At 37.5% G+C, this 15842-nt stretch overlaps 1 protein-coding gene across 1 annotated transcript; it reads right to left on the bottom strand.

The window, feature by feature from the left end:
* Window positions 1-129: 129 nt before the first annotated feature.
* LOC113299340 (tryptophan--tRNA ligase, cytoplasmic-like) lies at window positions 130-5500 on the bottom strand. Its single transcript, XM_026548354.1, has 12 exons — window positions 5189-5500; window positions 4971-5090; window positions 3720-3905; window positions 3574-3625; window positions 3402-3467; window positions 3157-3243; window positions 2612-2704; window positions 2422-2502; window positions 2099-2170; window positions 1175-1243; window positions 965-1075; window positions 130-525 (listed from the first exon to the last, which is right to left on the bottom strand). Exons 1-12 carry the CDS (start codon window positions 5401-5403, stop codon window positions 475-477), a joined length of 1203 nt encoding a protein of 400 aa, XP_026404139.1. The 5' UTR covers window positions 5404-5500; the 3' UTR covers window positions 130-474.
* Window positions 5501-15842: the final 10342 nt, after the last annotated feature.

Raw genomic sequence — 15842 nt, 5'->3', positions numbered from 1 at the left:
AAAAAGGATATTAGTTATTACTTATTACTACAGCTAAGAAGGATTGTGTTTAAACAGAAAAATTATCAAATTGTCTACTTCCAGCTTCAGAAAAAGAAGCATCACGGCACACTAACTTAAAGACTCAGATTGCAAAATTCATCTTGTATTTCAATCTTACTTTCTACTCAGACAATAACCAGCATACGGAAGAATTTTATAACATCAGTTAACTAATATAATTGATTTGTGAATCCATTGTTGATTAAAGATGAAAGAGAGAAATGGATTACTTTACTCATCACATAAAAAAGATTGCAAGATCAGGGAGACGCCATCATGTATTGCACTTGCCTGGAAATGTACTGGCACCGGGAAGACACCAACTAACATATGGTCCTAGGATTTCCATAATTCAAAATACCTCTGAACTGAAATCTGATGAGAAAAACCTCACCCTGTAGATAAAATGGAAATAATCCGGTACCATCTTGCTTAGTGAAACATATTTGGGAGGGGTCTCACAGCCATGAATGCATCAACCATCTAAAAGAGAAGAGCCAAATTGAGTCGATTAGAATCTGAACTAGAGTACAATGACACCAAGAAAACATAAGATAGAAAAGTTCGATGCTGGTAAGTGTGAAACTGCCTTTACGCCAAGTCTCTAGTATGCAAACAAAATCTCACCGGTGCAACATATCTGATTGTTCATGAATGTGGTCACTTAACCATATACAAGGGTTTTACCCTTGATAACAGGCCAAAATGCCTACAATGACCTAAATACATAACGTAAAAACTTCAATATGATAATTGGATCAGGTTATAAAAAGTTCCTCCACCACATACTAAATCTAGGGCACTGGAAATTGAGCCGAACAACCCCAGATGACCACCCATTGTGAAGAATATAATTACATAAGGTACTTGTATATTTCACACTAATTAGAACATTTATTAATATTAGATAAATGGTACTTACTGCATCCGTCACTGCTGCTCGGGCTTTGCAATGCCTTTCCACCAGCTGTGTCAAAACTTCAGTAAGACACTTTTTTATCTCACCCGTAAGCATCCTTCCAGATCCATATTCCTGAATATATAGTGAACATTAAGTTAGCCCGCCTGCACATATTTGGATATCCAAAAGAATGACGCGACATTTATCACAGAAATTTTGAACTCATGTTACCTGTTTTATATGTTCTAGCTCGGTATCGTCATCCAGAAAAAATGTTAGATACTTGAATGGTATATCTACCTGAATTTAAAGACAAGACGGCAAAAATCAGTCACCAATTTATTTCCCCATTTCCGTTATAAGAGAAACAAAAGTAACTTTTAGTTAACAAAAGTCCATACATGTCAGGAGATGATGGAAATTAACAAAAAAAACTTGAAGGGGATCAAAATGCAGTGAAGGAAAGAATCAAATAATGTAACACTTCAAAAACAAAATTGGGCCGTGTTAATACGTATCGACACCGTCAGACACCGCACATTGACCAAAACATAAAAATATAAATTTTATATTAAGTTCCTGATGTAAAAGACTTTGACCAGATAATTTTTAGTAGAAGACTTTGACTAGCTTCTAATGAGAAGCTTTAAACCACTCTTATTAGACAACAATCTTGTTTCCACCGATCATCTTCTCTAGACATTTTCTCTCCAAACCCTACTTATCTGTCGATGTGTTTACTGATGAAACTAATTTCGACGGACCTACGGAACAAGAATTAGGAAATTCAGGCCTTGTTGTGCCTAGTTACATTCCTCCTCTATGCAGTGATTCAGTGGACAGTTGAATAACTATACGAATGAAGTTTATGTAATGCCTTTCGCATGAATCATATATATATGTATCTATGTTGCTAAGTTCAGTACCGTATAATCCAAGGAAAACTACTATACTTAATCATATCTATATTGCGCATCTCGTGTCCCCGTTTCCCAGATTTTTATGTTATCGTGTCAAAATACCTTATTTGACACATGACAGTAAAGTTCGTGTCAAGTTAAAATAGGAATGATAATCTACTCTCTTTTTTCTTTTTCTTTTTAAGTTGAGAAAATGACCATCTTAAAACAAATAGATTTGTCAAAAAAGTGATACCTCCAAATTAGCTCCACGTAGCCGATGTTCTTCCACCGAATCCCGTCCACCCGAGAAGGCATACCTATTAATCTGCAACGAAAAATGTTCCTTATGATGAGTATAATAAATATCGCTGCCGCACAAACTTTAAACGACAAAAGATGGCAGAAAGAGAAAGAACAAGAAAAATACGAAAACAATTCCTGTTATTGAGATTTAAGAGAAACTCATATATTCGCCCAAAGAGGATGTAATTGTAGATATAGCTTAATTTGGTTCTCAAAATGTGTGGATAAGTAGATGGTGAATTATGTAGAATCCTGTGACTTCTGAAAACAAACCTTGTTTTTGATGTCTTTGGCGGAGTCGGTAACATATATAGCAGAATTTGGATCACTGGCAGACATTTTCCCTGTGTCTCCCTGCAAATATTCATATTGAAATGAAAAAAATAAGCAAACAGATACAGAGCAAGTAAATTAAGTGTATACAAATAAACCAGCCCAGACACAGAAGTTAACAATATATTACCTGGAGAGCAGGGAAGAAAGAAGACTCGATCAGCGCAGGCTTCTGATATCCGATCCTAGGAGCAACATCTCGTGTCATCCTGAAATATGGATCCTGAGTTCAACAGTAGAAAATGAAGATGTTAAGGACAAATGGACAGTCACGAGATGAATGACCAACACAGGGATTATTTTTCCATGGTATGTAGAGTACATGTGTATCCCGTGAGCTACACATGCATAGACAGTAGTCAGGGTGCAGATGTGTAGATTCATTCCATAAAGGCATAATTATCTACTTTATGTTTCTTTTCCAAGCATATATTCAAAAGATTACCGCTTTATTCTTAATGTTTAATTGGAATGGTTTAATACTAAAAGACTACTGAGGCAAGTTTAACTAGTATTTCAAAATATGAGCACATATAAACTATAGGAGGACCATGATGAGACCTTCAGATATCCACCTTGGAACGATAAAGTGCTGTTAACTTACTAATCCTTGAAAATTTGCATCAGGCAATAAAACGTTTCAAATTTAAAAGACTTAGGATATCGACAACAAACCTGATCAATAGCACAAGGAATCAAGCAACGCAAATTATCCTTGCCAGTAAACAGGTGAGGGAACGAACTTGGGAAGGATGGAACTGCCTGCCAACAAATAAAGAATAAGTGAGAAAAGTGAAGATGTAAGCATATTGAGAGGGTTCACACAACAAATTGAAGAAACAATGAATATTAACACGCATCGGTTACACAAATCATATGAAGGAAAAAATAAAGGATTTCCAATTTGCAAATGATCACACCTGTACAGGTGGAAAACTGATCTTGCCAATATGATCTTCAGGAGTGAAACCAAATATTCCATGAACCTGCACTTGAAAACTCAAGAACTTGAAGGAAGCCCATAATAAGAATCTAAAATAAAGCAGCTTCATGAGGCCCTCTTGCCTTAGGAAATATGTAACTGAAGATCACCTGATTGAATGTGATACATTTTGCAACTTTAATCATGTTTTTGTAGAACGCGCTGCAAAAAAAGCTTCACCATTAAGAGAGAGAAAAAAAATGACCTTTTTGGTAGCAATCTAATACAGTATGGAGAATATTTAACTAGTACATACCCACCAACATAGTCAAAGTCGGAGAAAATGAATGTTCTAGTAATATCAAAGCCACATGCAATGATGTCCTTAGCATTTTCACGAGCAAGTCTTTGGGTCTCTTCCACTGGAAGGTTCTTCCACAAGCACTTTTCATCATCTGTTAGTTGTATTACAAGTGGAACTTTGAAAGCATCTTGTAAGTATCTACAAGCAGCATAAAAGCAAAGCTCAGACACATACGTCACTTGTTATTTTGTTAGGGAAATGAACAAAATATAGAGTTACACGCCTGCTATTGACCACAACTAGGTTTTCTACGAACTGGTGGCAACATTGTTTAGTCCTTAATTGTGGATGACCAAAATAAGAATGAACAATGTAAAAATCTAGATTAAAACACATGACAACCCATGAATATCAACCGTTGCCGTAAGTTTGTCTCATTGATACCCATGAATAAAGATAACTCAAATAACCAATTTCTAACCAAAGAACAAGAGCAAACCACATAGCCAAATTCATTTATTAGTTTCTCAAAGTAATATTTGACACAAAATTGGAAATAACCAGATGGAACAAATCAAGTTAAACCGCCCAAATTGCAACTGACTAAACATAATTCAAATAACCAATTTCTAACCAAACAACAAGAGTAAACCACATAGCCAAGTTCATTTATCAGTTTCTCAAAGTAATATTTGACAAAAATTTCAATACTAAGATGTAAACTGTGTACAGATTATACAGACGAGACTAACATTATACAATACAAAACTATCAACATCGGTCCCTCGATGATAGGATGAGTTATAACTGGAAAAGAAAACTTACAGTGTAAACATAAAGGGGATGAGATGTCCTAATATATAAGCTTACACAACTGTTATTCACCCATCTACCTAGAAATTGTACAAATTGGTAGCAATGTTCTTGTTAACAGCATAAAATTCAGATTTCGATAAACACACATGCAACCCATGAGTATAAAACAACAATATGTTTGTCTTTTCGATACTCATGACCTAATATAAGTTACTTCTCATTTACTTAAAGAAACAACCTATACGAAAGAAACCAAGTTCAATGCCCACAATTGCAATTGACACCGACCAAATGCACCTTAAATAACAAATCTCGAAGCTCAATTTTCAGATTCTTATAGTGATATTCATCATAACTTCCAATACTAACATGTAAACTGTGTAGAGATTATTACACACGAAAATAAGGTGGTAATTAGATGGGGATAACAGCATAAGAGAAACTTACTTGGTAAACATAAAAGGGATAAGATGTCCCAAATGTAAGGCTTCAGATGATGGTCCTCTCCCTGTATACAGATAAAATTTCTCTCCTTTCTCATACGCATCAAGAATCCCATTAAATTCCCTACATAAAAACATTAAAAAAAATCCCAAGCTCAGATTTACGAAAATCATAAACCTTATTAAACTCAATTAAACAGAAATGGCGCAAGAGATACGAACCGATGAGCGAAGAAAACTCCCCGACGTAGAAACACATGAGCAGGACGTGAAGTAAGACGTTCGACCCGTTGAATTAGGGTTGGGTCTAATCTTTGACAACCAAATTGGTCTATAAGTTTGTCGTAGTCAATCTTACCTTTACTTGCTACTTCCCATGGAGTTACTACTTGTTCTTCTTCTTCCTTCTTTACGTTTTCTTGGTTATTTGGTTCCATTGGAGAGAAGAAGGTGAGTGAACCCTAATAACCGGGAGTATATAACTGTTGGAGAGAGTTAAAACCTTAACCCCAAAAAACAAAAACTTAAATCAGGATCAAGGATGAAAATAAAAAATGTAAACTGAAATAGTTACACCTAGTTTGGCGTTGTTTATCTAATTACTCAAGAGGGGCGTTAATTGGTGCCCATTAGGCGACCCGCGCAGATTGACTTGGTTTCGGATCGATGTTTTGAGAACTGGACCGGGTATCGAACCTAAAAATTCACCAGGCCTGGTTCAGCCGAGACTTGGTTTCAACGTGGCTCGATGTTTTGAGAACTGGATCGAGTGTCGAACCGGCAAACTCAATAGGTTTGGTTCAGCCGAGTTCATAACCTTGATAGATTGACAATAATATCTCGAGAGATTCTTGGTAAAATCTCGGAATAACTCCGATTTTGTATCCAAATTTATAACTATACTCCGTGAATAGCAAGTACTGACTTCATTTTCGTTGATCTGTTACCTCTACTCAACTTCATTTTCCTTGATTTATAATGTGTAACTTTATTAGTTTATTATGAGTGTCTAATAATGTTACTTTATTTGTATATTTAGACTCGATTCATATATCAATATTTAGACTCAGCAAAATTGAACTTGCTTCAAGTAGCAGAATTTTCACGGCTGAATTCCTTGAACTTGTTCTGTATATCAATTCTCGGATTCTAAGTATCATAGCGTTAACAACATATTTCCTTTAACCTCTTCTCAGTGTTTTGATGGCAGACGAGTCACTGCCTCAACACATCATCCTAGTATTGAGACGATTACTGCCTCAACACTCATCATAGTGTTGACAGGCTCCACTGCCTCAACACTCATCATAGTGTTGACAGCTCCACTGCCTCAACACTCATCACAGTGTTCAGGCTCCACTGCCTCAACACTCATCTTAGTGTTCAAGGCTCCACTGCCTCAACACTCATCATAGTGTCAATGGCTCTACTGCCTCGACACTCATCATAGTGTTCACGACATTGTTGTCTAACACTCATCTTCTTGTTTTTATGGCAGAAGCATCACTGCCTCAACATTCATCATAGTGTTCACGACATTATTGTCCAATACTCATCTTCGTGTTTTGATGGCAGAAGCATCATTGTCTCAACACTAATCATAGTGTTCACTGCATTATTTTGTGACATTCATCTTCTTGTTTGATGTCAGAAGCATCACTACCTCAACATATCATCTTAGTGTTCACGGCTCAACTGCCTCAATACTCATCCTTGTGTTTGACAGCAGAAGCATCACTACCTCAACACTCATCATAGAGTTCACGGCTCAACTGCCTCAACATTCATCATAATGTTCACGGCATTATTGCCTAAAACTCTTCTTCTTTCTTGATGGCAGAAGCATCGCCGCCTCAATAAATCATCTTAGTGTTCACGGATCCACAGCCTCAACACGCATCGTAGTGTTCACGGTTTCACTGCCTCAATACTCATCATAGTATCCACGACATTATTGCCTAACACTCACTGGTAGGCTTTGAAAGGGGACAGAAAATAAGAGCAAGAGGAAGCCTACATGTTATAACCGCAAGTGCACGGTGTCGGTTGTAACTTGTGCAAATACGGGTCGAATCCACAGGGACTAGGGTGTGTAAGTTGAAGTTTCCTAAACTAGTTAATCTAAATGCAATGAGTGACAATGACACAATGAAGCAAAGAGAGCAAAACAGGGCCTACACAAGGTGAGTTAAAGGTGACAGTGGCATATACAATGGTATTTACAGGGCAGTGATAGTTGCAAAATAAACAAAACAGATGCAAACCAAGGCTACAAACCAAGGCTGCAAAATAAACAAAACAGATGCAAAGCAATATGGAAAAACAGTTAAGAACCAAGGTTGTAAGCCAAGGGCAGGGAGGAGTTTGTGCACTGATTTCAATGCACAACAGCTACAATTTGCAAGAAAAACTGAACAAGATGGCTAAGAAATTTAACTGAGCAGGGAATCAAAACAGGCTTGAAATTATAAGTGACTGTAAAAATATTTGTGGCTAAGCACCTTGTGACCTAATCAAGCAATGCAATTCTAGGTTGAGTTGAAGACCTTGAGCATATATTAGAATGGGAGGAAAATCAGCTTGCTCACTGATATGCCCCTAGTATTGACTGTCTTTTGACAGCACAGTCAATCACAGGCATACCAGAGCACTGATTACTTCCCATTGCTCAAGCAAAACAGGCATCAAGATAACTATCCTAGCAATACATCATTCAACAGTGCACTAGAATGAGACTATCCTAAGAAAAAATCATAAGAACAAAACATAACATAAACATAAACATGAACATGAGCTTGATATAAATTGTAACAATCACACACTCAAATTAAATACATGTTGGAGTTCAGAACAGCTAAAATTAACAATGCATTTGAATTGAGAATCATGGAATTGAAAAGATTGATAACCCTCAAAGCTACAGTTCATGGAAATAACAAAACTGAAAAAAAACTTAAACTATTCTACTGATGCTCTGGCTAATCCAGGCATAACTCTAACACATACCCACAACATCTATTTATACTCAATTCCACTTTACAAGCAAAACCCCCAAAACAGTAAATTAGGGTTTCTGAAAATTGAAATTCAGTTTACCTAATCCTTGATAATGGCTTCTGTACGTCGACCCATTCTTCTTCTGACTCTCCTGCTCCTCTCCATGCCTTCCAATTGCGTATCTAACTCGACCTAATTCATTGATTTTCTCATCTAGGGTTTCAGAGAAAAAAGAGGGGAAATCGATGAATTAGGTGGGTAGAGTGGTAGGGAAATGATGGGAAAGGAGATGGGTTGTTGTAGAGTGGTGATGGTGGCTATGGCAGGTGGAGAAGGTGGCTGTGGAAGTGGCAGGGCGTGGTGGTGATGGAGTTGCAGACGGAGGTGAGGGGAAAGAGAAGAAGAAGTCGATGGGAAATTTGGGTAAAGTGTGTTTGGTTCGGGTATAGGGAATTTGGTGTTTGGGTGTTGATCGGGTACAACGAGTTTGATGATTTGAGAAGCTCAGTCGTTGGATGTGGAATTGATAGATCAATCTGACGGCGAGATAGAAGGGAGCTTGTAGCGACCGTTGGATGAATAATACATCAAAATTAACGGCGCAGATTAGAGTTAGGTGTTGTAGTGTGAAGCAGGATCTTCAGATTTTGATGAGCGACGATGAGGCGACCATAGGATGCTGAGATGATCCAATCTGACGGCTACAGGAGAAGTGGGCTATGGATATTGGAAATGGGTTTGGGTGAGGGTTTTGGGCCTTGGGTATGCCAAGCCCATATCTTCTTTAAGGGAAATTCTTCCTCTTCAAGCCCAGTTCTAGCCTTTTGGTCTTGCGCACAACATTCTTCGCGGCTTCCTTGTGTAATTCCTCCCGACTTTTCACTACTTTTCTGCTCTTTTCGCTCTGCAATTCATCCAAGCTTTATTTGGTACCTAAAAATACAAAATTAATTAATAAAAATATTTATTCTTGAAAACAATGAAAATACAGAATATGGGATAAAATGTAGAATTAATGCACAAAAGATGAGTTAAATGCCAAGAAAAATATATAGAAATATGCACTTTTTAGCACTCATCAAATACCCCCAAACCTGAATTTTACTTGTCCTCAAGTAAAACAAAACTAAGGAAATCCTACCTATACCACTGTCGCTGGTCTCTCGAATGCATTTAGCATATGCACTAAGCCTTTTAAACCACTAAGTGTCCCTAGTGGACGAGTGAAGTCTCGTGAAGGTTTGCTTAGAACGTACCTACAAAGTTCTAGGTCAAAATATAAGCTCAGATTCCATCAAATGTGACATGTGCAAGTCAGTTTAAGCTCACAGCAAAATGGAGATGTCAATCTAGCTATCTAAGGCACAATCCTAGCACTGATAACAAAAAAAGACATGTGATAAGAGTGTAAAGTGTATCTACACATGTGTCTAGAATGACCTGAAGTTATGACTACTAACCACCAAGAGATAGTTTTTAGGCTAAGAACCGAATTCTAAGCCAAGCTAGCTGTCCGGCTTTACGAGAATTGTGAATGTTCACCCAATGAGTTGGTGATATTTCAGTTTACCCGTGTTATACATCGATGGCTGCACCCTCCTTGCTTATTACAAGACTATTTACAACAAAAAGATGACTCTTATTTACATTGATTACTCTCTTTTATTTTTGGAACAAGAGAGAAGTATTGTCTTTAACATGACAAAACATGGAATAAATAAATACTTGATTTTTTTTTTTTTTTGAAGAAATAACTTTGATCTTTACAACATAATGACACTTTTGATACATGAACAAAAAGAAAAACATAATTACATGACTCTTAGCAAGAGGTGGCCCTTATCGAATGCATCCGGTCAAATTCTATGGTTGCTTTTCTTAACGTATCCTCCAACTTATATCCCAGCCAACCAAAGAACAAGCTAGTCAAGTCTCATTCAGTATTCTAAAGTGATTGGCAATCTAACTTCCTATCAAACACCTTGAAGATCGAGGCTATACATGTATTGGTAGATCGTGCGCGTGCAAGTTTCTTATCACATGTGAATTGTGCTAGAATCAGGGTGCCTAAATATATAGACTAAGACTCCTAAAATTTACATATTTGCACAAGAGTCAACATTTCAAGGTAAATGAGCTCTATTTTTATGATTTTTTATTTTTTATTTTTTTTTCAATTTTTTTATTTTTTTTCAAAAAAATAAGAGTTCTTGTTTTCAATTATAACATGTGATCGTGGTATCTACTCTATACCCCCAAACCTAAACTAAACATTGTCCTCAATGTTTCAAAAGATGTAAATAATTATAATACAACATATGGAGAGGATTATGCTGAGTAGAGAAAAAGGAAAGAGAATACCCGATTTCGGCGAAAGCAAGATTAGAACTCTGTTATTCAAGGAAAAAAAATCCAACATATTTCAGTTAAGAGTCACATTGGATTAGCAAAATATGTACAAAAGAAACAAAAGATTTAACTAAGAAACTATCTACTAGACTCTATACAAGAAAATTTGGTTTTTAATGGGATTGGACTTTTAGGGAAAAGTTTGGTTTTGTCGGGAGACATTTGGAAACTTTTGGTTTTTTAAAGGGAGCAAAGAGCTTTGTGTTTCTTGGGAATTTTGGAAAAGAAATTTGGTTTTTTATGGGATGAGGAAAAGTTTTGGTTTTTAAAGGGAGCAAAGCCTTTTGGTTTTTAATGGGTTAAAGAAAAAACTTTTGGTTTAAATGGGATGAAGAAACCTTGGTTTCTATTCGGGAAAAAGCCCAGATAATGGGTAGATCTTTTAGTGCTTTTGGAGAGGCCCAGCTGTGAGTTTTGAAGAAGAAGCCCAGATGATGTTTTTGAAAAATAGGCCCACTGCTCGCGTGTAAATCCCAGCTGTGAGTTTTGAAGAAGAAGCCCACCGCTTGTGAGTAAGGCTCACTGTTGGTTTGTTGGAATTTGCACGGCTCAGCTGAGAAATTTGGACGAAGCCCAGCTGGTTTTTTGAAAAACAGGCCCAGTGTTTGAGGGTTTTAAGTTCGGTTTGGCCCAGTTAGTTAAGGTCCAGAGTTTGTTAGGAACTGAGCCCAGGTAACAATTTGAAATTTGGGCTCTTAAATAGCCAAAGGTCGAGGCCCAACTGGGCTTTGAAAACGTTTTCTGTTTTTGGGTCAAGCCCACAGTGTAAATGTTTAGTTTTCAAATGGATGTTAAGCCCACAGTCCCAGAAATTTAGTTGGGCTTTGGCTAGCTACTAACTAAAATATGAGGCCCAACTGGGCTTTCAAGAGTTCAGTTTTCTTTAATTAAAATAACAGGCCCAAATCAATCTAAAACCACAAGCCCACAAGAAATTAAACAAACAAGCCCACAAGAAATTAATTACAAACCCAACAGAAAAATGGAAAAAATTATTACAAGCCCACAAATTAAAAATGGAAGCCCACAGGTTGGGTTCTCTTAATGGGTTTAGGCTTACTTGCTTAAGCACAGCCCAGCTGCTCAGTTTGGTTGCAAAAGCCCAGTTGGGCTTTGGATCATCCTAAGCTTTTGTCTTTGTTGAGGCCCAGTTGGGCTTAGCTTATGAATGGCAGCAGCACCACTTCAGGCCTAGCAGCAGGAGCAGATCAGCAGCAGCAGCAACAGCACAACAGCAGGCTTTGCAGGTTCACAGGGCCACAGCAGAGCAACAGGTGCAGAAGGCAGCAGCAGTTAGCAGCAACAGGCAGCAACATGGGCCACAACAGCTCAGCAGCAGTCTTGGCCTGGCACAAGCAGGAGCACCACAGTAGCACAAGCACAGCAGCTCAGCAGGAGAGCAGGAGTACAGCAAGCACAGGAGCAGCAGCAGCAGCAGCTCCACAGCAAAAGCAGCAAGATAGGCAGGTACCTGCTGGCTGAAAGCAGAAAGTGAGTAAAGATGCAAGCTATGATGCAGGAATGTAAGTGAAAAATATGCAAATGAGTATGCAATGCAGGGAAAGATGCAAATGCAATGAACTATGATGCAAATATGAAGATGAAAGTGAATGCAACAAAACAGCAAAGAACAAATCAACACACAACGCCAAGTCCCCGGCAGCGGCGCCAAAAATTTGGTGGCTCTCTAAAAGAGTCACAAACTAATACCGCAAGTGCACGGCGTCGATGTAGCTAATGTGCAAGTGCGAGTCGATCCACAGGGACAAGGTGTGTGTTGAAATCTTCCTAAGCTAAAGTTATCTAAACAAGTAACTAAGTGGCAGTGAGATAGTGAACCAAGGAATAACTGTGAAATAATGGCATTGAGCCAAAGGCAGTGAACTAGTGTAATGAATAAAAGAAGATGAAAGAAGTTGTGGATTAAGAAGATCAGTGAAATAAGGGGTTTGATTTCACCCTAGTTCATGCTATGCATTCTCTTATTGAAATGTTAAACACAACTATAGTTCTTTCCAAAGTACTAGTTGTCTTTTTAAGGTACAACTAGTCAAAGGCATGTGAATTCAGCATGAAGTTGCAGCTTAAACTAAGTTCAAGTGTTCCTAAACTTGTTTAACATTCTAAGGCTTTTGTCAAATTATTACACAGCAGGGCTAGGGCAAAAACTTGGTAGGCTTTTAAGGATGTAAGAAATAAGAATAAATGGATGCCTACAGTGATAACCTGCAAGTGCACAGGGTCAAATTGTAGTGAGTGAGCAAATAAGGAGAAGTCCACAAGGACAAGGAGGGAGCTGGTGTTGTTTTCTAACTATTTCTAGTGACAGTGACTAAAAGCACTAGGGCATTTGAATCCACCTAATAATCCTAAGCTAAGGCAATACCTATTCAACTTATGTTCTTGTTCCTTTCCAGGGAAGGATAAAATGGATAATATGCCAACCATTCTCACTAACTCACCCCTAGCATAAACTGTCTTCTTACAGTACAGCCTATCACAGGTTCATTTGATCAATTTAGCTAACTATCATCCCTAACAGGATAAAATGGATAATAATTCTAGCTATGTTATCTAATTCACTCCTAGCATGAACTGTCTTCTCACAGTAAAAATCATCACAAGTGCATTTGAATGCTTTAGCTAGTAATCATCCTACAACAGTGAACATCATAAGAACATTAAATTGAACATAAATTTTCTCAACATATGACTAAGGGTTTCATCTACACCCTAGCAAGAGTAATTAGAACATACTAGACATGGTGAACAAATACAATTGAAATTACTGAACTTGAAATTAAACAAGAAGTAACAGTAGAGAGCACTGGATAGTCCAGGCCTCTAAGGTGGTGCTCTGGCTAATCCAGGCATCCCTCTACAACAACACCCACAAGTCCTATTTATAGTTACAAGCTTCAATTAGGTTTCAACAAGTTTTCCCCAAATCCCCAAAAACAGTAAATTAGGGTTTGTTGAATCTTACCCATACTTCTCTGATTTGCTTCATAGCCTTCGACCCATTCTTCTTCTGACTCTCCTGCTCCTCTCCATGCCTTCCAATTGCTTTTCTAACTCGACCTATTCTATGATTTCTTACCTAGGGTTTCAGAGAGAAATCAGGGAATAAATCGAGAGAATAGATGGCTAGAAGTTTAGGGGAATGATGGGTTTCGGTGAGGGATAGCCATGATGGCTTTTGGTGGTTGATTGTGGTGGTTGAGGCAGTGGAGTTGGCGGAGTTGGTGGTGAAGGTGAGGCTGTTGCAGACGGAGGTGAGGGAGGTGAAGTCGATGGAGAAGAAGGAGGGGAGTGTTTGGTTGATGGGTATAGGTATTAGGTGCTTGGGTGTTGAGAGGTTTCATCAAGTCTCGATGATTCGCGAAGATGAGCCGTGGGATGCGGAAATGATAGATTGATCTAACGGCGAGATAGAAGGGAGCTTGTAGCGACCGTTGGATGTATAATACATCAAAATGAACGGTGGAGATTGGAGTTAGGTGTTGTAGTGTGAAGCAGGAGCTTCAGACTTTGATGTACTGGCGATGTTGCGACCATTGGATTCAGATGTGTCCAATCTGACGGCTAGAAAGGGAAACGGGTATGGATATAGGAAATGGATATGGGTGAGGGTTTTGGGCCTTGGATATGCCAAGCCCATATCTTCTTTAAGAATAATTCTTCCTCTTCAAGCCCACTTCTAGTTTATCCGGCTCTTGCAAACATCATTCTTCGCTGCCTTCCTGCGGGAGTCTTAACCGTTTCTTTGCTCTTTTCGCTCTGCAATTCATCCAAGCTTTATTTGGTACCTAAAAATACAAAATTAATTAATAAAAATATTTATTCTTGAAAACAATGAAAATACAGAATATGGGATAAAATGTAGAATTAATGCACAAAAGATGAGTTAAATGCCAAGAAAAATATATAGAAATATGCACTTTTTAGCACTCATCAAATACCCCCAAACCTGAATTTTACTTGTCCTCAAGTAAAAAAAAACTAAGGAAATCCTACCTATACCACTGTCGCTGGTCTCTCGAATGCATTTAGCGTATGCACTAAGCCTTTTAAACCACTAAGTGTCCCTAGTGGACGAGTGAAGTCTCGTGAAGGTTTGCTTAGAACGTACCTACAAAGTTCTAGGTCAAAATATAAGCTCAGATTCCATCAAATGTGACATGTGCAAGTCAGTTTAAGCTCACAGCAAAATGGAGATGTCAATCTAGCTATCAAAGGCACAATCCTAGCACTGATAACAAAAAAGACATGTGATAAGAGTGTAAAGTGTATCTACACATGTTCTAGAATGACCTGAAGTTATGACTACTAACCACCAAGAGATAGTTTTTAGGCTAAGAACCGAATTCTAAGCCAAGCTAGCTGTCCGGCTTTACGAGAATTGTGAATGTTCACCCAATGAGTTGGTGATATTTCAGTTTACCCGCGTTATACATCGATGGCTGCACCCTCCTTGCTTATTACAAGACTATTTACACAAAAAAAGATGACTCTTTACATGACTCTTATTTACATTGATTACTCTCTTTTATTTTTGGAACAAGAGAGACTATTGTCTTTAACATGACAAAACATGAATAAATAATTGATTTTTTATTTTTTTTTTTGATTTTTTTTTTGATTTTTTTTTTTTGATTTTTTTTTTTTTGTAAGAAATAACTTTGATCTTTACAACATAGTGACACTTTTGATACATGAACAAAAAGAAAAAATAATTACATGACTCTTAGCAAGAGGTGGCCCTTATCGAATGCATCCGGTCAAATTCTATGGTTGCTTTTCTTAACGTATCCTCCAACTTCTATCCCAGCCAACCAAAGAACAAGCTAGTCAAGTCTCATTCAGTATTCTAAAGTGATTGGCAATCTAACTTCCTATCAAACACCTTGAAGATCGAGGCTATACATGTATTGGTAGATCGTGCGTGTGCAAGTTTCTTATCACTATGTGAATTGTGCTAGAATCAGGGTGCCTAAATATCTAGACTAAGACTCCTATTTACATATGCACAAGAGTCAACATTTCAAGGTAAATGAGCTCCATTTTTATGATTTTTTTTTTTTTTTTTTTTTTTTTTCAATTTTTTAATTTTTTCAAAAAAGGGAGTTCTTGTTTTCAATTATAACATGTCGTTATCTACTCTATACCCCCAAACCTAAACTAAACATTGTCCTCAATGTTTCAAAATATGAACAAAATTATAATACAACATATGAAGAGGATCATGTTGAGTAGAGAAAAAGGAAAGAGAATACCCGATTTCGGCGAAAGCAAGATTAGAACTCCGTTATTCAAGGCAAAATCCAACATATGTCAGCCGAGATCATATTGGATTAGCAAAATATATACAAAAGGAACAAAAGGATTTTTAAAATTTTTATCTACTGGATTATATACAAAAAATTCACCGTACACTAACAATCTAAAGAGTTGAGGATCAACCCAAAAG

This window comes from Papaver somniferum, chromosome 7 (assembly GCF_003573695.1).
Source record: "Papaver somniferum cultivar HN1 chromosome 7, ASM357369v1, whole genome shotgun sequence".
Taxonomy (NCBI): domain Eukaryota; kingdom Viridiplantae; phylum Streptophyta; class Magnoliopsida; order Ranunculales; family Papaveraceae; genus Papaver; species Papaver somniferum.
Note: the sequence above shows the minus strand (reverse complement) of the source record. Positions and strands in the feature narration are given on the sequence as shown.